This window comes from Patagioenas fasciata, chromosome 4 (assembly GCF_037038585.1).
Source record: "Patagioenas fasciata isolate bPatFas1 chromosome 4, bPatFas1.hap1, whole genome shotgun sequence".
NCBI lineage: Eukaryota > Metazoa > Chordata > Aves > Columbiformes > Columbidae > Patagioenas > Patagioenas fasciata.
In genome coordinates this window covers 77018422-77042000 of record NC_092523.1, presented here as the reverse complement: position 1 = coordinate 77042000, position 23579 = coordinate 77018422, and the positions used below count along the sequence as shown (strand labels likewise).

The 23579-nt window shown below is 48.3% G+C and overlaps 2 protein-coding genes and 1 long non-coding RNA gene across 3 annotated transcripts in view; 1 reads left to right on the top strand and 2 right to left on the bottom strand.

Moving 5' to 3' along the window:
- LOC139827857 (uncharacterized) overlaps positions 1-23579 on the top strand; it is a 62361-nt gene that overhangs the window by 5012 nt on the left and 33770 nt on the right. The window lies entirely within an intron of this gene.
- Positions 429-5742, bottom strand: LOC136100974 (alcohol dehydrogenase 1-like). Its single transcript, XM_065836623.2, has 9 exons — positions 5435-5742; positions 4599-4700; positions 4265-4406; positions 3839-3926; positions 3504-3723; positions 3129-3389; positions 2694-2829; positions 1239-1377; positions 429-769 (listed from the first exon to the last, which is right to left on the bottom strand). The coding sequence occupies exons 1-9, from the start codon at positions 5450-5452 to the stop codon at positions 745-747; spliced, it is 1131 nt and encodes a 376-aa protein (XP_065692695.2). The 5' UTR covers positions 5453-5742; the 3' UTR covers positions 429-744.
- LOC136101487 (alcohol dehydrogenase 1) lies at positions 10892-16497 on the bottom strand. Its single transcript, XM_065837653.2, has 9 exons — positions 15999-16497; positions 15164-15265; positions 14816-14957; positions 14426-14513; positions 13225-13444; positions 12848-13108; positions 12399-12534; positions 11702-11840; positions 10892-11232 (listed from the first exon to the last, which is right to left on the bottom strand). The coding sequence occupies exons 1-9, from the start codon at positions 16482-16484 to the stop codon at positions 11208-11210; spliced, it is 1599 nt and encodes a 532-aa protein (XP_065693725.2). The 5' UTR covers positions 16485-16497; the 3' UTR covers positions 10892-11207.

Genomic DNA, 23579 nt, shown 5'->3' with positions numbered 1-23579 from the left:
TTACAGCACTTCCTAATTTTGAATCCTTTTTGTCGTAGAATCCTAGAATATCTCAAGCCGGAAGAGACCTGTAAGGATCATATTCTTGCATTCCTTTTGTGCATAGAATAAACTGAGTTGCCAGGCTGGTTGTGATCCTGGGAGCTCCTATAGAATTGCACTCCTGCCATGTGAGGAGGCGTTTTGCTTTTTACTGCCTGCAAGTCTATGTATAGTACCTCTAGCACCTACATTTACGTATTGTGGGACATAAATGTATGTGAAATTTCTCTTCCTGATTCTAGTCTGTAAATTTCTCTGATGTTGTTGTCAAGAATAAAACCAGATTAGGAGAAAAGACACCAGAGATGTGAGGAGGCGAGAAGATCTAAAAATACAACAAGCATGAATTCAAGAAGTGAAAATTAGGAGACAACGGGGCAAAGTAATTTGATAAGAAAACCTCATGTTTATTTGAAAAGGGCTGGAGTCTCAGCTTTTACCTGGTTGAGTTTGCAGCATTCACTCAGCTGAGATGGGGACTGAGATGTGTGGGCATAAGTGTGTAAGGTGGGTAAAGGTGGGAAGCAGCAGTAGTGGAGGGAGGAAAGGCGTCCTCCTGGGTCTTGGCTGGGCAGGGGAGAGCTGGCAGCGGCACCAGTGTTGGGCAGTTCTTCGTTTGCATTCACGAAGTGAGGTGCTGGGTGAGGAGAGAGGAGGTCTGCTGTGCTGGTCCCTCTGCTCAGCCTCCCACGGTTGTGTCCTTCAAAAGAGCAGGACAGTGCGAATACTGAAAATGGAAAAGAAGAGGGGAGTTACAAGTGCTGTGTCTGGGAGTGTTCAGGAGCAGGCAGTGAAGCAGGCAGGTGTGCCTGAGGACTGGCTGCGTCTTTCTCATCCCACATCATCCTAACTCTGCTGCATGTGATGTGCAGCAACGGGGCAGCCTTCCAAACATGCTGAATGGAACCCCTCGAAAGCTAAGGCACCTTGTCCCTCCCCAAAGTCTTGTGCTGCCACTGCCAGATACATTCCTCCTTCCTTTGGCTTTTATGCTGTTGTTGCCAAGGATGCCCCTCACTCCTCGATCTCCTTTGCCTGTCCTGTGCTTACAAACAGTGGGCCCTGTGACTCAAAAGTCTCGGATGCTTTCTGAGAAGGGAGCATTGCGTGCTCTGCCTGCCAGAGGGGTTGGGCAGGTTGAATTTTGGGTGGAGGTGGTGTGTGCTGTACCTGACTTGTGCTGGTCAGGATCTCACCTTTTTCCTGCACGTAACAGCTCAAATCCCTCGTTCACTTTAGCAAATGGCAGCGTGTGCGTGATCAGCAAGTCTGAGTTGAACTTCTTCTCCAGATAGCTGGAAACTAATTTGGGGATAAAATTTTTTGCCTTTGAACCTAGAAACAGGAGAAATCACTTGCAGTGAATAATCAGAGAAATGCTGTTTTGATAATTTAATGTTTGTAGAGTTTTCTGGTGCCAACAGTGTAGCAGCTCTCCTCTGAGCAGAATATTAGAGCTGACCACAAGCTTGTCCCATCTGCCAGGCTGTGCCTACCTGTAAAACATACTTGAGGCTGCACCCTTGTGATGCATGGTTCCTATTTCTTGTAATGCATGAAATTTAAGAGGATGGGGCTAAAAATGCAGGGGTGTCCCTCCTTTGGTCTGAGAGTATAGCTGGATGGAGCAAGAAGATCCTGGAGGTGCATTAGCCCCTCCTCTGGCATAAAACACAAACACTTAAATTGCAGTGTAATGGAAACCAATATCAATTGCTGGTGGTAAAGATGAGTGTGTATGAGAGTGGACACTCCTGAAAGGCCAAGTAACAGGTGTGTGTGCAACAAAGGGTTGAGGATGAAAGCAATCAAAAGAGCAGAAGAGGGCAGAAGAGTCTTGTAGAGCCTCTTGTAGGAGAGAGCAAGGTGCTATAGGAAGGCGTAAGTTTGGCAACAAGGAATGGCTTTCATGGGACATTGATGATCTTCCTACACATAGTGTAGGGTCAGGACTGAACCCCCAGTGACTGGAGAAAGGGAAACATCACACCCATTTTTAAAAAGGGTGAAAGAAGGAACCTGGCAACTACTGACCAGTCAGCCTCACCTCCATGCCTAGTAGGAACATGGAACAGATCCTCCTGGAAGATATGTTGAAACATATGGAAGACAGGGAGGTGACATGCTTCACCAAGGGCAAATCATGCCTGACTGCCCTAGCGGCTTTCTACAATGGAGCGACTGCATCAGTAGACAATCGAAAAGCTATAGATGTCATACACCTGGACTTCTGTAAGGCCTTTAATACAATCCTCCACAACATTCTTGCCACTAAGGTCCTGCACCAGGGTTGGGGCAATCCCCAGTATCAGTACAGAGTGGAGAAAGAATTGATCGAGAACAGCCCTGCAGAGAAAGACTAGAAGATACTGGTGGATGAAAATTTTTTTACAACAAAGGTCGTGAGACATAGGAACAGGTTACCCAGAGAAGTTGTGGGTGCGCCATCACTGGAAGCATTCAAGGTCAGGTTGGACAAGGCTTTGAGTAACCGGCTCTAGTGAAAGATGTCCCTGTGCACAGCAGAAAGGTTTGACTACATGATCTTCAAAAGCCTCTTCCAAACCAAACCATTTGGTGATACTATGAATTGGAAATCACCGTGAAAGGAAATGACTGAAATGTCTAAATTGTAGTCTTGAGTTTCCTACCTCCGAGTACACTGCCCTTCCATGTACGCCCCGTCAGCAGAAGCAGAGGATCAACAGGAACCACTCCACCAGAAGGCAGTTCCCCAACCATCACGCAGACACCAGTGTTCATATTGCAGGAGGCCAGGGCAGCAATCTAATGGGACAGGCAAATTAATTAGAGAACGCGCTGATGAGTTTGTCAGAAAAGCGTTCCTTCTGTACTGCCATCTGCCCCTCGTGGTAATCTGAAATCACAGCAGACATGCAGAGCTCATTCCTTTTTTTAAGACTCGTACATCATTTTCTCCCAAAGCCTGCAGGCGGTCTTTCTGAGCAAAGGGGTGTCCTGTAGTGCAGGCAGCAGGCAGGGAACTGCCTGCAGGGCTGAACTTTGCCCCGGCAGGAGTCAGTGAACGACATGGGAGAGAGGACACGTGCTGAAATGCCACCTACCATGGTATCCACACGCCCAACGGCCTCAAAGGAGTAGTCCACGCCATGGCCAGTCATCTCAGTGACCACCTCCTGGATGGGCTTGTTGAAGTCCTGAGGGTTGATGCAGTCGGTGGCTCCCAGCTCCTTGGCCTTGGCAAACTTGTCCTTGTTGATATCAATGGCAATGACGCGGGAAGCTCCAGCCACCTTGCAGCCCATGACAACAGAGAGGCCAACTCCTCCGAGGCCAAAGACAGCGCAGGTGGAGCCTGGCTTTACCTGCACAACAGGGGCCCTGTGAATCTCCAGCGTGAACAGGAGGTTTCTGTCACAGGGCTGGGGAGGGTGCGGGGGCAGCAATGGGGCTGATGCTCGACATGCCTGAATACCAACCTTGGCAGTGTTGATGGCAGCCCCGTAGCCGGTGCAAAACCCACAGCCGAGCAAGCAGACCTTGTCCAGGGGTGCAGCAGAATCTATCTTGGCAACAGCGCACTCAGGAGTCACGATGTATTCCGCAAAGGTGCTGACCCACAGGAAGTGGTGGATCTGTTTCCCTTTGCAAGTGAACCGGCTGGTCTTGTCAGGCATCACGTTCTGTGTTTCTACGAAGCTGTTGGGCGACACATGCATTTGTTTTTCATCAAGTAAAGCACACGAGGAAGTGTCAGACTGGTTGAGAGACACCTGACCCCATTTGAGTAGAGGGGAGGGAGAAGCAGACTCACTGGGACTTCAGGCAGTAGTTGGCTACGGGGTTCAGGCAGAAGGTGCATTCCCCACAATTAGGAATACAGAGGGGGATGACTTTGTCTCCTGCAACAAAGCAGATCCCTGTTAGGTGCTGCTTGCTCATCAGGCTCTGGGGTGCTGCCTGTTGGAGCCTCTGCAGAGCTTTCCAATGGCAGCATCCCACCAGGAACACTCTGCTCTCTCTGTCCTGAGGAAGCGTTCGTGTGCATGCGGAATAGAGCAGGAATGTGCATGAGACAGCCCAGTGCAACCAGTGTGCACTCAGGTTTTGAGCCACTGATGCAGGAGCAGGGTGGTTGAATTTCTGAACTCGGGGCAACATCATCCACTTTAGGAGCTCACTCCCGCGGGAGGGAGGGCGTGTGTGTGTGGTTACACAGAGGTCACTCTGGCGGTTTCACCTGGTTTCACAGAGGTCACTCCTTCTCCAATGCTTTCCACAATGCCAGCTCCTTCGTGGCCTGGGATAACAGGGAAATCGATGTTAGGAAAGCCACCATGCGCAACGTGGTCATCTGTTTGACAGATGCTAGCGGCCACAATCTGTTTGGAGAAGAAAGAGCAGTTGAGCTCTAGAAACACTCTGGTATCTGTTTAACCCGATTTGTGGAAGGATTTTTCACAGTGCTGCTCTGAAGTATTATGGCTTACAGGTGGGGACAGATCCCTGACAGGTATAACCCACAGGAAGAGCAATTCTGACAAGACAGGAAAAAGAATGGAATGCATTTTTACCTTGATACGGACTTCACCTGCCTTTGGAGGTGCAACCTCCACCTCCTCAACAGAGAGGGGTTTGCCCGCAGCCCAGGCAACAGCAGCTCTGCATCTGATGACCTGGAAGCAACAGAGAGGGTTATGCTGCTGACTTTGGCAGGTGACACGGAGAATATCCCGGAAGGGAAGAGACTCAAGTATACTGCATAGATTTGACCGCAATGCGCACGGTGCTGCTGTATCTTCAGGCCAGAGGAGCAGCACTTTTAGTACCAGGGAAATGCCTGTTAGGAGTTTTGCTCTTGGTCTGGTAAGATAAAGGACTGAAGGTCTCTAAGACAGGTTATGGAATGATCCCTGTCTGTCTGGAAGCTGGATGATTCTTTCCCTTGCCAAAGGGGTGATTTGTGTATGGCATCTCCAAGCCCCAGAGCTGGTTTGATGCTCATAAAATTGATCTTTCGGCTAGAAAGTGGTTTTGGCAAGGAAACAGTTGAATGCAAGAGTGGAGTGGTTGCAAGACTGCACCTCTGAAGAGCTGTGTTTCCCTGCCAGTGTGGAAACACACAGCGGGGCTGAGCAGGAGGGTGTTGGTCAGGATGGAACGATCCAGCATTTCCACTCCTGAGCTGCTGGGCAGAATGGGAGAGGAGGGCGCTGCCTAAGGAAGGTACCAACATGTGCGGTTGTATGAAAGCAGAAGATTGTGTGATTGGAGAGTTTGGAGGGGTTAGTGGAGTAATGATAGAGGAAAGAGGGTATGCAGTAGAGGTGCACAGGCTGAGCCATTTGCAGAATATTTCCCCAAGAACAGGCCCCCTGAGGAGAGAAGAAGGGAGATGAGTTGTCCTTACTTTTCCTGAAGTGGCCATGAGGTCTCTGTTAGCAGAGCTGTTGCTGTTTGTGCAGCAGGCTGGAGGGAAGCTGCCGTCTGTCTGACCAAAGCCCCGTGTTGCGCAATGTCCCGGTCGTGGAACCGGAGCCCTCCTGGGCAGCCACAGGGAGCGTGGGAAGTCCTGGTGTGGAACGGTCGCCAGAGGGCTGTGGTTAATCTGTGTCCGATGCGGGACGCAGAGGAGCGCAGGGAGTGTTGAGCTCAGGAGCTGGTGGCAGCAGGGAGATGGCAATGGGTGACAGCCGCTCTCCACTGGAGCAGGCAGAAGTCCTCCAGGGAGGCTTTTATTGGTGGCTCTGCCCTCGGGCCGTGCCCTGCCCTCCCTGCCTGACAGGCACAGAGAACTCTGCCAGATTTCTCTCCTCTGGTTGCTTTCATCTGGTGTGGAGACAGCAGATTCTGGGCACTGCTCGGGCTTCCTTGAGTCTCTTGTTACCTGGGGTAGCATTTCACCAGATCGCAGTTCACCCAAAGATAATTACAAAAGGACAGAAAATTAAAGCAACAAAACAAACACAGTGAAGTCATGTGATGGTGGACAAGCCCTTATGTTGTTTTGGAGTGAAGATTAACTGTCTTTAGTATTGCAGCTATTTTCACCTGGGTATTTAGGGGTGAATGTGTCAGGAGCGGTGTCAGGATTCCAAGGACACATTAGTTTCACTCTTGTATAACCCCAGTTGTGAGAGGGTTCACTCACCTGGGCTCCTCTGGTTCTCACAGAGCTGTTTCTGCTGAAGCATCAGGCAAGGTGATATACGAGGGACTGGATGAGTGGGACCTTGTTGGAGAACCTCTGGTTTGGGAACTGTTTCTGCACTTAGAAAGACGTCAGCCTCACATTTACGTTTTTCAGGGGGCTGCCTGGAGAGGTTTGTGTTGGCAGCAGCAGCAGCACTTGCTGTTGCAAGTGTCAACCCCTAGCGCCCGAACCCCCTGAGCCCATCTCTGGCTTCACCGATGGAGACCTGCAATGCTACTGTTCCCCAGCAGGTGGCTGAGCTCTTGCCCGGGCAATGGTGGCCCTGTGGTGTGGCAGTGGCTCCAGCTGTGTGAAAGTGCTGCTGGGCAGCCTGTTCCCCAGCCCTGCTGCTCAAGCCCAGGCTCTGTGTGAGGATGGCCACGTGCAGGAACATGGGAGCGCTCAGTTGTACGCAACATGAGGGTCAATAGACACTGGCATAGTTTAAAGTCTGGGGAAGCAGTATTTGTACTTTGTCAGGTAAAGAGTTTGTTTCTTGGGAGATTATTGGATATTTCGTAGATTTTGTTGATTTTTCATAGTGTTGTCATGTGCCAAGGGTCAGTTTGTGCTCTGATGGGAGCGCAGACCCTGCTTGTTCACAGGAAAGCTCCTAAATGAAGGGTTAGGCAGAGCTGCTGTGTGTGGCCCTGAACCCACTTGGAGAACCTCGGGGTCAGAGGCACTGGGGAGATCTGTCAGAAACATTCTGTCCAGAGCTGCACAACCACACACCCAAATTAATCTTCAGCTGAGTGTGCACAGGGATCTGCAGGGAGAAATATTCTGGGACAGTATGAACTACAGCTGTAATATTCTTCACCCTTCATACAACAGTGAATGCCTTGGTGAAACAACGTATTTGGCACATGGAGGATATCGGAACCGCTCTGTACTCCTTTCTGTCTTCACAAGAGCGTTTTGAACAGGCCTTCTTTGGCTTCCGTTTATGTCAGGAGATAAATGTACCTTAGCAGGTACAATAAACTAGCTTGGTCTCCACCAAAAACATTTGGCTAGAATACTCTGAGAATGGAGATACTGTTACGCTTGTTTCTGCTGAATCCGTGCTACTACAGTTGAGATCAATAAAGTGGAATTAAACCCCCTCAGTTTTGAGTAGTGATCCACTTCACACAACAACCTGCCTTTTAAGAGATCAGAAGTCTTCTAACAACCTGCACTTGAAAAGAATCATTTTATGGTCCAGTAAAAATCTTCAGACGTAAAGATAACCCGACAGGAACAAATGAGTGAAGTTTGGGTCTTAATTGCTTTGCAAAGTGATTTGATTATACACACACGTGTTTAAGGATCTTTTCTGTTAAAGCCTCATCTCTTGGTAAACTTATTGACAAATCAATAACATGGCTGGGCTGCTCAAAGTCTCTTCCTGCTGACACGAACAAGCCATCAATAGCCCACGGTCCCCTTACTTCCCAGCCTCTTCTACCCAGTTCCCATGCACGTGAGAGCCTGCCAGCTCTGATTAGTACTTGCAAAAGATAAGTCGATGTTGCCTATTTTTGCCGAGATAGAAAGAGCCTCTGCTCCTGTTTCCACGTTACCAGTGCAGAAAGCAGTAAGATGCTGTATGTTTGATTTCGTGCAAGCTGTTACCAGTTGCCTGTTTCTTCCTGTTTACTCTGTATTCACACTTAAAGGTTACCAAACCTTCCCTTTCTTTAATGGGAACAACTAACCCTTCCTGCTGCTCGTTCATATTTCTTCGTATTGTTTCCCAAGCATCAGATGGCCTTGTGTAAATTAGCAAAAGATCTAATCCCATACTGACAAAATGACTACAACATCCCCAAGAGAGAGATACAAAGTGAAAGAAAAAACAAATCACAACACATCAGTTTTAAGTAAAATGCCTGGAAGTGTTAATTTGGTAAGCTATTCAGTGGCGAGACGTTCTCCAGTACTGAAGTCTGTTATTTACTTCAATGTCATTTACAGAAAATTCAGACGCATGGTGACCTTAAATTTTAATCTCTACAATACTTTCCTTGTCTATCAGGTAATGGAATGCTCAGGTCATTCGGGATGGATGTATAGGTCTGACTTAGAGGTTTTATGTGCTGAGTTTCAGTTGGATAGTAAGTGAAGAATTTGTCAGGAATCAGGGAGGTTTCTAAGGACATGTCCATTTGCCTCATGTGTAACCAGTTTTGCAAGGGTGGAGGCCCTGGGCTCTCCTAGTTCTCACAGCGCTGTTTTGTACTGAGGAGTTAGATAAGGTGATTTATAGGAGACTTGATGAAAGGGACCTTGTTGGAGGACCAGGCTAAGATGAGCACCCCGCATGTGACGTATCACCCATGGTTAAGTGTACAGGGAGCTGCCCCGAGAGGTTTGTGTTGGTCCTGGCTACTGCGTGTCCCAGCCCTGGTTCATGGGGCAAGAGGAAGGTCAGCAGCAGCAGCACTTGCTGTTGCGGGGCTGGACCCCCAGCTCCCAAATGCCCTGGGCCCATCTCTGGCTTCACCAATGCAGCCCGGCAACTGTACCATGCCCTAGCAGGTGGCTGAGCTCTTGCCTGGGCAATGGTGGCCCTGTGGTGTGGCAGCAGCTCCAGCTGCATGGAAGTGCTGCTGGGCAGCCTGTTCGCCAGGGGGGCAAAGGCAGTTGTCTGCTGAAACAAGAGCTGTGACAGAGCTGCCCATGGCATGAGGAAGAGCTCTTCTTGCCCCGTGGGATTCTGTTGAACCGTTTGATCTGATTAGTCTTCTTTTGATTTCTAGACCACTTTACCCTATTTGTTCTTGTGCAAACAAAGCCAGTTACAGCAAAAAGTTTTTCCTTGTTTAGTGTTTATACCCTTAATTTATTTTTGGAAACTGAGCAGTACAATTTGTTAAAGTAGACTTGTAGCTGAAACAGGTAAACTAAATAATGGAAAGTACTGCAAAGAGCAATGCATCCTTTTCCTTGCTGCTCTGGAAAGAAATACCACGCGTTAAAATATTGGATGCTAGAGTGATCTCTAGCTCTTTAGCTGTTGAACAAAATGATAGATGTACTAATATGAATATTTTTATTAAAAAAAAAATCTGTTAAGATGCAAACTAAAAAAAGTAGTCCTGATCAGAAAAAAAATGCAGCATCGCTCTACAGACTCCTGCTTAGGGCGCTTGACTTCAGGCAGACTTATTTTATAAGGACGTAAACGTGAACGGTGCTACATGTACTGGTATTCCCTGCCTCTTAGGACGTGTCCAGTCTCTGCTGTTGAGCTTGTAGTCTACAAAATGGTTGTGAAAAGGTCTCTCAAATGTGTCATATTATTTTTCCTTAAACATCCATGTGTTGCTCTCCTCTGTCAAAGTCCCAAACCAACAGTGACGTGAAGACAACACAGATTTTGGAACTGCTGACTCCCTGCTCGCAGTTGTGAAGGGCTATGGGGAGCTGGCATCTCTGCAAAACATTTGGAATGGATGTGGATGTCGGGGGGAGTTGATGCTGGGATCCTGTTGCTGTGCGGCTTTGTGTGCACCTTAGGAAAGGATTTTTTTTCTTATCTGATTAATAGAGGGAAAATAAAATCAAACTTGTATGTCAGCAGGCATGGATTTAATGAGTAGCTTTTTAATGACAGGTAGTGTATATCTGTATTCAACAATATTTCGTATCCTGACTTGCTCTATGTGTTCATGTGTCAGATAAGTTTTAATAACTGATCCGTGGGTTGAGATGTTTGTACAGATGGACACAGGCCTCCAGGTCTTGGTCTTTGTCTCCCTAGTCAGTGCTGTGGCTTTGTGAAATAGGCTCTGAAATGCACTCAAGAGGACTAAGTACAAATCTTATCTTATCCCCTGCCTTCAGTACTTTAAACCCTTCAATAATTTGTAATTAAAAGACAAAGGCAGATATTCATGCCTTATTAATGCCTCAGCGTTATAATTTTTATCTTCAGTGTAACTGGGCACCGGTTTCAGAGATAATCTTTGCATTTCTACTGTGAAGAACAAAGTGGATTATATCCTAGCAGCTATGGCTTTGCATTTGTTGCTTTAATTTCCATTGGGACAACAATATCTTATACAAAATGGAAGCGGGAGAAGACAAATGAGGTAAGGAACGAGAGAGTTAGATCCATCCTGACGTAGTATACTTTGAAGAGGTATAACAAAAATATTGATAAAGGTCTATTAAACATGTACAGTCAATTCTATTCACCCTAGTGAAGGAGAATGGCTGAAGGAAAACAAATGTGATAAAATAGAGAATAGGAATTTTACAGCACTTCCTAATTTTGAATCCATGGTGTCATAGACTCCTAGAATATCTCAAGCCGGAAGAGACCTGTAAGGATCATATTCTTGCATTCCTTTTGTGCATAGAATAAACTGAGTTGCCAGGCTGGTTGTGATCCTGGGAGCTCCTATAGAATTGCACTCCTGCCATGTGAGGAGGCGTTTTGCTTTTTACTGCCTGCAAGTCTATGTATAGTACCTCTAGCACCTACATTTATGTATCGTGGGACATAAATGCATTTGAAACTTCTCTTCCTGATTCTAGTCTGTAAATTTCTCTGATGTTGTTATCAAGAATAAAACCAGATTAGGAGAAAAGACACCAGAGATGTGAGGAGGCGAGAAGATCTAAAAATACAACAAGCATGAATTCAAGAAGTGAAAATTAGGAGACAACGGGGCAAAGTAATTTGATAAGAAAACCTCATGTTTATTTAAAAATGGCTGGAGTGTCAGCTCTTACTTGGTTGAGTTTGCAGCATTCACTCAGCTGAGATGGGGACTGAGATGTGTGGGCATAAGTGTGTAAAGTGGGTAAAGGTGGGAAGCAGCAGTAGTGGAGGGAGGAAAGGCATCCTCCTGGGTCTTGGCTGGGCAAGGGAGAGCTGGCAGCGGCACCAGTGTTGGGCAGTTCTTCGTTTGCATTCACAAAGTGAGGTGCTGGCTGAGGAGGGAGGAGGTCTGCTGTGCTGGTCCCTCCGCTCGGCCTCCCACGGTTGTGTCCTTCAAAAGAGCAGGACAGTGCGAATACTGAAAATGGAAAAGAAGAGGGGAGTTACAAGTGCTGTGTCTGGGAGTGGTCAGGAGCAGGCAGCGGGGCAGGCAGGTGTGCCTGAGGACCGGCTGCGTCTTTCTCATTCAGCGTCATCCTAACTCTGCTGCATGTGATATGCAGCAATAGGGCAGCCTTCCAAACATGCTGAATGGAACCACTCGGAAGCTAAGGCACCTTGTCCCTCCCCAAAGTCTTGTGCTGCCACTGCCAGATACATTCCTCCTTCCTTTGGCTTTTATGCTGTTGTTGCCAAGGATGCCCCTCACTCCTCGATCTCCTTTGCCTGTCCTGTGCTTACAAACAGTGGGCCCTGTGACTCAAAAGTCTCGGATGCTTTCTGAGAAGGGAGCATTGCGTGCTCTGCCTGCCAGAGGGGTTGGGCAGGTTGAATTTTGGGTGGAGGTGGTGTGTGCTGTACCTCACTTGTGCTGGTCAGGATCTCACCTTTTTCCTGCACGTAACAGCTCAAATCCCTCGTTCACTTTAGCAAATGGCAGCGTGTGCGTGATCAGCAAGTCTGAGTTGAACTTCTTCTCCAGATAGCTGGAAACTAATTTGGGGATAAAATTTCTTGCCTTTGAACCTAGAAACAGGAGAAATCACTTGCAGTGAATAGTCAGAGAAATGCTGTTTTGATAATGTAATGTTTGTCTTCTGGTGTTTGTTTTCTGGTGCCAACAGTGTAGCAGCTCTCCTCTGAGCAGAATATTAGAGCTGACCCCGAGCTTGTCCCATCTGCCAGGCTGTGCCTACCTGTAAAATATACTTGAGGCTGCACCCTTGTGATGTATGGTTCCTATTTCTTGTAATGCATGAAATTTAAGAGGATGGGATTAAACTCTGAAGGACTAGATGATACTGGTGTATAAAAGAGTTTTTAACGAGAAAGGTGGTAAGACACTGGAGCAGGTTGCCCAGAGAAGTTGTGGATGAGCTATCATTGGAAGCGTTCAAGGTCAGGTTGGACAAGGCTCTGAGTAACCTGCTCTAGTGAAAGATGTCCCTGTGCACAGCAGAAAGGTCTGACAAGATGACCTTCAAATTACCCTTCCAAACCAAACCATTCAGTGATACTGTGAACTGGAAATTACTGTGAAAGGAAAAGACTGAAATATCTAAATTGTTGTCTTGAGTTTCCTACCTCCGAGTACACTCCCCTTCCATGTACGCCCCGTCAGCAGAAGCAGAGGATCAACAGAAATCACTGCATCAGAGGGTGCTACCCCAACCATCACGCAGACACCAGTGTTCATATTGCAGGAGGCCAGGGCAGCAATCTAATGGGACAGGCAAATTAATTAGAGAACGCGCTGATGAGTTTGTCAGAAAAGTGTTCTTTCTGTGCTGCCATCTGCCCCTCGTGGTAATCTGAAATCACTGACTCCCTGGCAGCGCAGACATGCTGAGCTCGATGCCTATTTCAAGACTCATATGCCATTTTCTCCCAAAGCCCACAGGTGGCGTTTCTGAGCAAAGGGGTGTCCCGTAGTGCAGGCAGCAGGCAGGGAACTGCCTGCAGGGCTGAACTCTGCCCTGGCAGGAGCCCGTGAATAACATGAGAGAGAGGACAAGTGCTGAAATGCCACCTACCATGGTATCCACACGCCCAATGACCTCAAAGGAGTAGTCCACGCCATGGCCAGTCATCTCAGTGATCACCTCCTGGATGGGCTTGTTGAAGTCCTGAGGATTGATGCAGTCGGTGGCTCCCAGCTCCTTGGCCTTGGCAAACTTGTCCTTGTTAATATCAATGGCAATGATGCGGGAAGCTCCAGCCACCTTGCAGCCCATGACAACAGAGAGGCCAACTCCTCCGAGGCCAAAGACAGCGCAGGTGGAGCCTGGCTTTACCTGCACAACAGGGGCCTTGTGAGTCTCCAGTGTGAACAGGAGGTTTCTGTCACACAGAGCTAGGGAGGGTGCGGGGGCAGCAATGGGGCTGATGCTCGACATGCCTGAATACCAACCTTGGCAGTGTTGATGGCAGCCCCGTAGCCGGTGCAAAACCCACAGCCGAGCAAGCAGACCTTGTCCAGGGGTGCAGCAGAATCTATCTTGGCAACAGCGTACTCGGGTGTCACGGTGTATTCTGCAAAGGTGCTGACCCACATGAAGTGGTGGATCTGTTTCCCTTTGCAAGTGAACCGGCTGGTCTTGTCAGGCATCAGGTTCTGCGGTTCTAAGAAGCTGTTGGGAGGCACATGCATTTTATAGCACCAAAGGATGTTAGGGATTGGAAAGGACCTCAAAAGATGATCTAGTTCAATCCCCCTGCTGGAGCAGGGACACCCAGCTGAGGTTCCACAGGAAGGTGTCCAGGCGGGTTTGAATGTCTGCAGAGAAGGAGACTCCAGAACCCCCTGGGCAGCCTGGGCCAGGCTCTGGCACCCTCACTGGGAAGAAGTTTCCTCTCATATTTAAGTGGAACCTCTTGTGTTCCAGTTTGTATCCATTACCCCATGTTCTATCATTGGTTGTCACCAAGAGGAGCCTGGCTCCATCCTCCTGACACTCACACTTTCCCTATTTATAACCATGAATGAGGTCACCCCTCAATGTCTTCTTCTCCAAGCTCAAGAGCCCCAGCTCCCTCAGCCTTTCCTCACACGGGAGATGCTCCACTCCCTTCAGCATGTTTGTTGCTCTTCGCTGGACTCTCTCCAGCAGTTCCCTGTCCTTCTGGAACTGAGGGTCCACAACTGGACACAATATTCCAGGTGTGGTCTCACCAGGGCAGAGCAGAGGGGCAGGAGAACCTCTCTGACCTACTGACCACCCTCCTTCTAATACACCCCAGGTACCATTGGCCTTCCTGGACACAACGGCACAGTTCTGGCTCATGGTCATACTGCTGTCCCCCAGGACCCCCAGGTCCCTTTCCCCTACACTGCTCTCCAACAGGTCATTCCTCAACTTATACTGGAACCCAGGGTTGTCACTGCCCAGATGCAAGACATTATACTTGCCCTTGTTATATTTCATTAAATCTTTCCCCACCCAAGTCTCCAGGTCTCGCTGGATGGCAGCACAGCCTTCTGGCGTGTCAGCCACTCCTCCCAGTTTTGTGTCATCATTTGTTTTTCTCAAGTAAAGCACGCGTGGAGGTGTCAGACTGGTTGAGAGACAGCTGACCCCATTTGAGTAGAGGGGAGGGAGAAGCAGACTCACTGGGACTTCACGCAGTAGTTGGCTTCGGGGTTCAGGCAGAAGGTGCATTCCCCACAATAAGGAATACAGAGGGGGATGACTTTGTCTCCTGCAACAAAGCAGATCCCTGTTAGGTGCTGCTTGCTCAGCAGGCTCTGGGGTGCTGCCTGTTGGAGCCTCTGCAGAGCTTTCCAATGGCAGCATCCTACCAGGAACCCTCTGCTCTCTCTGTCCTGGGGAAGCGCTCGTGTGCATGGGGAATAGAGCAGGAATGTGCATGAGACAGCCCAGTGCAACCAGTGTGCACTCAGGTTTTGAGCCACTGATGCAGGAGCAGGGTGGTTGAATTTCTGAACTCGGGGCAACATCATCTGCCTTAAGAGCTCACTCCTGGGTGTGTGTGTGTTCTACCTGGTTTCAGAGAGGTCACTCCTTCTCCAATGCTTTCCACAATGCCAGCTCCTTCGTGGCCTGGGATAACTGGAAATTCCACATTAGCAATGGAACCTTCGATAACGTGTTCATCTGTGCGACAGATGCCAGTGGCTACCATCTGTTTGGAGAAGAAAGAGCAGTTGAGCTCTAGAAATGCTCTGGCATGTTTAAGGCGTTTTATGGAAGCATTTTTCACTGTACTAGTCTGGAACATTAAGGCTTATGGGTGGACACAGACCCCTGACAGGTATTTTCAAGGTATAATAACCACAGGAAGAGCAATTCTGACAAGACAGGAAAAAAAAAAATGGAATGCATTTTTACCTTGATACGGACTTCACCTGCCTTTGGAGGTGCAACCTCCACCTCCTCAACAGAGAGGGGTTTGCCCGCAGCCCAGGCAACAGCAGCTCTGCATCTGATGACCTGGAAACAACAGAGAGGGTTATGCTGCTGACTTTGGGAGGTGACAGGGAAAATATCCCCTAAGGGAAGAGATTCAAGTATACTGCATAGATTTGACAGCAATGTGCGTGGTGCTGCTGTATCTTCAGGCCAGAGGAGCAGCACTTTTAGTACCAGGGAAATGCCTGTTAGGAGCTTTGCTCTTGGTCTGGTAAGCTAAAGGACTGAGGGCCCCAAGACAGGTTATGGATGGTCCCTGTCTGTCTGGAAGCTGGATGATTCTTTCCCTTGCCAAAGGGGTGATTTGTGTATGGCATCTCCAAGCCCCAGAGCTGGTTTGATGTTCAGAAAATTCAGCTTTCAGCTAGAAAGCGGTTTTGGCAAGGAAAGAGTTGAATTGCAGGAGTGGAGTGGCTGCAAGGCTGCACCTCTGAAGAGCTGTGTTTCCCTGCCAGTGCGGAAACACACAGCGGGGCTGAGCAGGAGGGTGTTGGTCAGGACGGAACAATTCAGCGTTTCCACTCCTGAGCTGCTGGGCAGAACGGGAGAGGAAGGCACTGCCTAAGGCAGGTACCGACATGTGCGGTTGTATGAAAGCAGAAGGTTGTGTGACTGGAGGAGTTTGGAGGGGTTAGTGGAGTAGCGTTAAAGGAAAGAGGGTGTGCAGTAGAGGTGCACAGGCTGAGCCATTTGCAGAGTATTCCCCAAGAACAGGCTCTCTGAGGAAAGAAGAAGGGAGACGAGTTGTCCTTACTTTTCCCGAAGTGGCCATGAGGTCTCTGTTAGCAGAGCTGTTGCTGTTTGTGCAGCAGGCTGGAGGGAAGCTGCCGTCTGTCTGACCAAAGCCCTGTGTTGCGAAATCTCCCGGCCGTGGAACCAGAGCCCGCCTGGGCAGCTGCAGGGAGCGTGGGGAGTCCTGGTGTGGAACGGTCGCCAGAGGGCTGTGGTTAATCTGTGTCCGACGCGGGACGCAGAGGAGCGCAGGGAGTGTTGAGCGCAGGAGCTGGTGGCAGCAGGGAGATGGCAATGGGTGGCAGCCGCTCTCCACTGGAGCAGGCAGAAGTCCTCCAGGGAGGCTTTTATTGGTGGCTCTGCCCTCGGGCCGTGTCCTGCCCTCCCTGCCTGACAGGCACAGAGAGCTCTGCGAGATTTCTCTCCTCTGGTCACTTCCGTTAGATGTGGAGAGACAAGATTTGCAGCACCGCCTCCCTTGGGTCCTCTTGTTGTCAGGAGGTAGCATTTCAGCTGGCAGTGGTTCAACCCAAGTAATTTCAAAAGAACGGAAACTTAAAGCAAGAAAACAAACACAGTGAAGTCATGTGATGGTGGACAAGCATTCATGACATTTTGGAGTGAAGATTAACTGTTTGTGGTATTGCAGCTATTTTCACCTGAGTATTAAGGGGAGAGTGTGTCAGGAAGGATGTTGCGTTTCCAAGGACACATTAGTTTCACGCTTGTATAGCCACTTCTGGAAGGGGATTCGCTCTTCTGGTTCTCACGGAGCTGTTTCTGCTGAGGCATGAAGCAAGGTGATATGCAGGAGGCTGGATGACTGAGACACTCTTGGAGGACCAGGCTAGGATGAGCCCCTTGTGCATGACTGCCAGGTTTGGGAACTGCTTCTTCACTTAGGTCGATGTCAGCCCCAGGTTTCCATTTTTCAGGGGACTGTTTGAAGAAGTTTGTGTTGGCAACAGCAGCACTTGCTGTTGCAAGTGTGAACCCCTAGTGCCCAAACCCCCTGAACCAATCTCTGGCATGACCGATGGAGACCTGCAAATGCTACTGTTCCCCAGCAGGTGGCGGAGCTCTTGCCTGGGCAATGGTGGTGGCCCTGTGGTGTGGCAGTGGCTACAGCGGCATGGAAGTGCAGCTGGGCAACCTGTTCGCCATGGGGGCAAAGGCAGTTGTCTGCTGAAACAAACGGTGTGACAGAGCAGCCCATGGTACAAGGAAGAGCTCCTCCTGCCCCGTGGGACGCTGTTGATGGAGTGCACTGCATGGGACAAGTTTGACTGAAGCCCTTTATTGCTAAAAGCATTTTCTCCGGAGAGGTGTCCTCCTGGGTCTTGGCTGGGCAAGGGAGAGCTGGCAGCGGCACCAGTGTTGGGCAGTTCTTCGTTTGCATTCACAAAGTGAGGTGCTGGCTGAGGAGGGAGGAGGTCTGCTGTGCTGGTCCCTCCGCTCGGCCTCCCACGGTTGTGTCCTTCAAAAGAGCAGGACAGTGCGAATACTGAAAACGGAAAAGAAGAGGGGAGTTACAAGTGCTGTGTCTGGGAGTGGTCAGGAGCAGGCAGCGGGGCAGGCAGGTGTGCCTGAGGACCGGCTGCGCCTTTCTCATCCAGCGTTGTCCTAACTCTGCTGCATGTGATCTGCAGCAACGGGGCAGCCTTCCAAACATGCTGAATGGAACCCCTCGCGAGCTAAAGCACCTTGTCCCTCCCCAAAGTCTTGTGCTGCCACTGCCAGATACATTCCTCCTTCCTTTGGCTTTTATGCTGTTGTTGCCAAGGATGCCCCTCACTCCTCGATCTCCTTTGCCTGTCCTGTGCTTACAAACAGTGGGCCCTGTGACTCAAAAGTCTCGGATGCTTTCTGAGAAGGGAGCATTGCGTGCTCTGCCTGCCAGAGGGGTTGGGCAGGTTGAATTTTGGGTGGAGGTGGTGTGTGCTGTACCTCACTTGTGCTGGTCAGGATCTCACCTTTTTCCTGCACGTAACAGCTCAAATCCCTCGTTCACTTTAGCAAATGGCAGCGTGTGCGTGATCAGCAAGTCTGAGTTGAATTTCTTCTCCAGATAGCTGGAAACTAATTTGGGGATACAATCTCTTGCCTTAAAACCTAGAAACAGGAGAAATCACTCACCATGAATCATCAGAGAAACGCTGTTCTGATAATGTAATGTTTGTAGAGTTTTCTGGTGCCAACAGTGTAGCAGCTCTCCTCTGAGCAGAATATTAGAGCTGACCACGAGCTTGTCCCATCTGCCAGGCTGTGCCTACTTGTAAAATATACTTGAGGCTGCACCCTTGTGATGCATGGTTCCTATTTCTTGTAATGCATGAAATTTAAGAGGATGGGGCTAAACTGTGAAGGAGTAGATGATACTGGTGGATAAAAGAGTTTTTAACGACAAAGGTAGTAAGACACTGGATCAGGTTGCCCAGAGAAGTTGTGGATGCGCCATTGTTGCTTTATCCATGCGAGCCACAGAACCTGACACACCAATATGATGTTCACAGAGTTCGCTTTATTGTCGGACCGGGCTAGCTTTATAGCAAAGCCGCCCTGTCCACGCGCCTTACAACAATGTGATTGGTTGTAACTCGTGTCATACAATAACATGATAGGCTGCATGTGCTGTCCACGCGCTCTGCACGCATGTGTCCAGCGATTGCTCCCTCATTATTACCTTCTAATGGTGCTCCTTTAGTCTCTTTTGTCTCTGGCTTCACCTCTCAGCCAGGCTGGCAACAACCCCATCCCCCTGGGGCAGGGGGGGCTCTACCACTACATCTCCCCCTCTTTTATTTAATATTAACAATACGTCGTATCATGCTTTAAATACAGTGTGAAATACAGGGTAAGAACATTAAGGTTAATACAATTACAATTAACAAGAACAGACCTGTTTTCAATATTCCTTTTAACCAAACAAGGTATTCACCCCAAAAAAACCAATATCTTCTGTTATTTTCTTGTTCTGCAAATCTTCTATCTTTTAAACTTTTAAGTTCAAACAACACATACAATCAAACTCTTCATAACTGTGAACATGTCCAATAACAAAAAATTAATTGCTGCTCTATTTTACAAAGTGGTATTCTCAACATTGGCTACATTCGTTGCTTAAAGCGATAACATGTCTGAGGTTAAGGGTTGTCATCACTGCAATCGGTTTCTTCTCTGTTAGCTAGCCAAGGTCTCACCCACTTTGCTGGGATCTATGAATTTTTGTGGTTACCTGTAGAAACACAAGCATATCCCCTTCCCCAGGTTATTAGTGACATAGGACCTCCCCATTGTTGTGTTGTCGGATTAAACACACTAACCTAAGGCACATTTTCGGAAAAATCTTTGACATTTTTGATATGGTGCATAACAACCGGTTCCATTTCAGTTTCACTTTTAGGATTAAGCCAGTTCAGCACATACAATGCCTTCATCAATACCTCTTCTGGGCTCACACCAATTCCCCCTTGTTTTTTCAAAACAGACAAAAGATTTTTTAATGTACGGTGTACACGCTCAATAATTGCTTGGCCAGGAGAATTGTAAGGGATTCCAAACAGGTGTTGTACCTTCCACTGGGTGAGGAAGGCTGCAAGTCTGTCAGAGTGGTATGCAGGACCATTATCTGTTTTGATTTGTTGTGGAGTGGCTGCAAGGCTGCACCTCTGAAGAGCTGTGTTTCCCTGCCAGTGCGGAAACACACAGCGGGGCTGAGCAGGAGGGTGTTGGTCAGGACGGAACAATTCAGCGTTTCCACTCCTGAGCTGCTGGGCAGAACGGGAGAGGAAGGCACTGCCTAAGGCAGGTACCGACATGTGCGGTTGTATGAAAGCAGAAGGTTGTGTGACTGGAGGAGTTTGGAGGGGTTAGTGGAGTAGCGTTAAAGGAAAGAGGGTGTGCAGTAGAGGTGCACAGGCTGAGCCATTTGCAGAGTATTCCCCAAGAACAGGCCCTCTGAGGAAAGAAGAAAGAGACGAGTTGTCCTTCCTTTTCCCGGAGTGGCCATGAGGTCTCTGTTAGCAGAGCTGTTGCTGTTTGTGCAGCAGGCTGGCTGGAGGGAAGCTGCCGTCTGTCTGACCAAAGCCCTGTGTTGCGAAATGTCCCAACTGTGGAACAGGAGCCTTCCTGGGCAGCTGCAGGGGGCGTGGGGAGTCCTGGTGTGGAACGGTCGCCAGAGGGCTGTGGTTAATCTGTGTCCGATGCGGGACGCAGAGGAGCGCAGGGAGTGTTGAGCGCAGGAGCTGGTGGCAGCAGGGAGATGGCAATGGGTGGCAGCCGCTCTCCACTGGAGCAGGCAGAAGTCCTCCAGGGAGGCTTTTATTGGTGGCTCTGGCCTCGGACCGTGCCCTGCCCTCCCTGCCTGACAGGCAGCAAAACAGAGGAGAGGAATCTGGCTGAGCGATGTGGAGGGAGGAGATGCAGGGCACTGCTCGGGTGTCCTTGTTGTCAAGGTTTAGCATTTCAGCTGGCAGTGGTTCAACCCAAGTAATTGAGAAAGGAGTGAAAGTCTGAAAACTGTTGTTAAGTTCTCCACCCTTCAGATAACAGTGAATGCCTTGGCAAAAAAAAAATGTATTTGGCATGTGAAGGATACTTTACCGCTCTGTACTCCTTTCTGTCTTCAAAAGTGCGTTTTAAACAGGCCTTCTTGGGCTTCCATTTATGTCAGGAGATAAATGTACCTTAGCAGGTACAATAAACTAGCTTGGTCTCCACCAAAAACGTTTGGCTAGAATACTCTGAGAATGGAGATACTGTTACGCTTGTTTCTGCTGAATCCGTGCTACTACAGGCGAGATCAATAAAGTGGAATTAAACCCCCTCAGTTTTGAGTAGTGATCCACTTCACACAACAACCTGCCTTTTAAGAGATCAGAAGTCTTCTAACAACCTGCACTTGAAAAGAATCATTTTATAGTCCAGTAAAAATCTTCAGACGTAAAGATAACCCGACAGGAACAAATGAGTGAAGTTTGGGTCTTAATTGCTTTGCAAAGTGATTTGATTATACACACACGTGTTTAAGGATCTTTTCTGTTAAAGCCTCATCTCTTGGTAAACTTATTGACAAATCAATAACATGGCTGGGCTGCTCAAAGTCTCTTCCTGCTGACACGAACAAGCCATCAATAGCCCAAGGTCCCCTTACTTCCCAGCCTCTTCTACCCAGTTCCCATGCACGTGAGAGCCTGCCAGCTCTGATTAGTACTTGCAAAAGATAAGTCAATGTTGCCTATTTTTGCCGAGATAGAAAGAGCCTCTGCTCCTGTTTCCACGTTACCAGTGCAGAAAGCAGTAAGATGCTGTATGTTTGATTTCGTGCAAGCTGTTACCAGTTGCCTGTTTCTTCCTGTTTACTCTGTATTCACACTTAAAGGTTACCAAACCTTCCCTTTCTTTAATGGGAACGACTAACCCTTCTTGCTGCTCGTTCATATTTCTTCATATTGTTTCCCAAGCATCAGATGGCCTTGTGTAAATTAGCAAAAGATCTAATCCCATACTGACAAAATGACTACAACATCCCCAAGAGAGAGATACAAAGTGAAAGAAAAAACAAATCACAACACATCAGTTTTAAGTAAAATGCCTGGAAGTGTTAATTTGGTAAGCTATTCAGTGGCGAGACGTTCTCCAGTACTGAAGTCTGTTATTTACTTCAATGTCATTTACAGAAAATTCAGACGCATGGTGACCTTAAATTTTAATCTCTACAATACTTTCCTTGTCTATCAGGCAATGGAATGCTCAGGTCATTCGGGATGGATGCATAGGTCTGACTTAGAGGTTTTCTGTGCTGAGTTTCAGTTGGATAGTAAGTGAAGAATTTGTCAGGAATCAGGGAGGTTTCTAAGGATGCGTCTGTTTGCCTTATGTGTAACCAGTTTTGCAAGGGTGGGGGCCCTGGGCTCTCCTAGTTCTCACAGCGCTGTTTTGTACTGAGGAGTTAGATAAGGTGATTTATAGGAGACTTGATGAAAGGGACCTTGTTGGAGGACCAGGCTAAGATGAGCACCCCGCATGTGACGTATCACCCATGGTTAAGTGTACAGGGAGCTACCCCGAGAGGTTTGTGTTGGTCCTGGCTACTGCGTGTCCCAGCCCTGGTTCATGGGGCAAGAGGAAGGTCAGCAGCAGCAGCAGCAGCACTTGCTGTTGCGGGGCTGGACCCCCAGCTCCCAAATGCCCTGGGCCCATCTCTGGCTTCACCAATGCAGCCCGGCAACTGTACCATGCCCTAGCAGGTGGCTGAGCTCTTGCCTGGGCAATGGTGGCCCTGTGGTGTGGCAGCAGCTCCAGCTGCATGGAAGTGCTGCTGGGCAGCCTGTTCGCCAGGGGGGCAAAGGCAGTTGTCTGCTGAAACAAGAGCTGTGACAGAGCTGCCCATGGCATGAGGAAGAGCTCTTCCTGCCCCGTGGGACTCTGTTGAACCGTTTGATCTGATTAGTCTTCTTTTGATTTCTAGACTACTTTACCCTATTTGTTCTTGTGCAAACAAAGCCAGTTAGAGCAAAAAGTTTTTCCTTGTTTCCTTGTTTATACCCTTAATTTATTTTTGGAAACTGAGCAGTACAATTTATTAAAGTAGACTTGTAGCTGAAACAGGTAAACTAAATAATGGAAAGTACTGCAAAGAGCAATGCGTCCTTTCCCTTGCTGCTCATGAAAGAAATACCACACGTTAAAATATTGGATGCACACGGTCGTGTGTAATTTAGCCACCAGCTAGAATCACCAGATTTATCATATACTCAACTGTGAGCTGCTGCCAAGGACTGCCTATAAAAGGAACAGAAAGATGATGGACAAAGAGGTTACAAATTGATATGATATGGTTAAATGCCAGCAAAGAGAATCAGTTTTTCCTGGTCACACATGTGAACTTGACTCCAGCATGTCAGAAATGCCAGAAAGCCAGTTCATCCTTCTGCCCGTCCCACTCCTGGGCCTGCTGTGCAGGGTTTCATGGTGTTTGTAATGAAAAAAGTTTCCACATGCCTAATTTAGCCTTGCGGACCTTCATGATCCAACCAGCTCTAGTCTGAGACCAGGAACCATTTAGAATGCTAGAGTGAGCAGAGCTCAACTCTTTAGCTGTTGAACAAAGTGACAGATGCACAAACCTATGATGTGTTTATATTTAAGCAGAGCTGCAGGGCTAATTCATTACTTTCTTTGAGACTTGTCACAGGAATCCAATTAAGGCTGTGCAGACGCACACGCGGTATTAGGGAAACATTGTTTACTGAGAAGACCTTTATTCTAGTGTTTTCTTGGTAGGGCAGTGCTAAAACTCAAAACTTTTAACGAGTCATTTTGGTGTTATCTCATTACCTGTGACCTTATCGTTTTATCCTTTAAAAGTAGCTAAGAGAATTACAGGTAACTTTTATAGCAGGGTGAAGTGAGGTCCATGTGCAAAAGTTACTGTAATTTGGCAGACAATATGGAATTTGTTAATCTTTGATAACTTTTTGTGTGTTTATGATGTGCTGTGTAATTGCTCTTTGTGCTGAGGGTTTTTCGTAAGTGCAAAGGGCTACGGATTGGGATAAGAATTGCTCAAAAGAGGCCAAAAGGCATTATAGCGTTACAGGTC

Bases quoted from the DNA above. Each gene is read 5' to 3' on its own strand.
- LOC136100974 (XM_065836623.2), bottom strand. The intron at 2,830-3,128 runs GTAGGTGGCATT...CTGTCCCATTAG, and splicing joins TTGGGCGTGTGGATACCATG to ATTGCTGCCCTGGCCTCCTG. The intron at 1,378-2,693 runs GTAGGAAACTCA...TCCTGTTTCTAG, and splicing joins GAAGGGCAGTGTACTCGGAG to GTTCAAAGGCAAAAAATTTT.
- LOC136101487 (XM_065837653.2), bottom strand. From the start codon at position 16,484: ATGCTACCTCCTGACAACAAGAGGACCCAAGGGAGGCGGTGCTGCAAA. The intron at 15,266-15,998 runs GTAAGGACAACT...TGTTGTTTCCAG, and splicing joins TCATGGCCACTTCGGGAAAA to GTCATCAGATGCAGAGCTGC. The intron at 13,109-13,224 runs GTTGGTATTCAG...CCTGTTGTGCAG, and splicing joins CTGCCATCAACACTGCCAAG to GTAAAGCCAGGCTCCACCTG.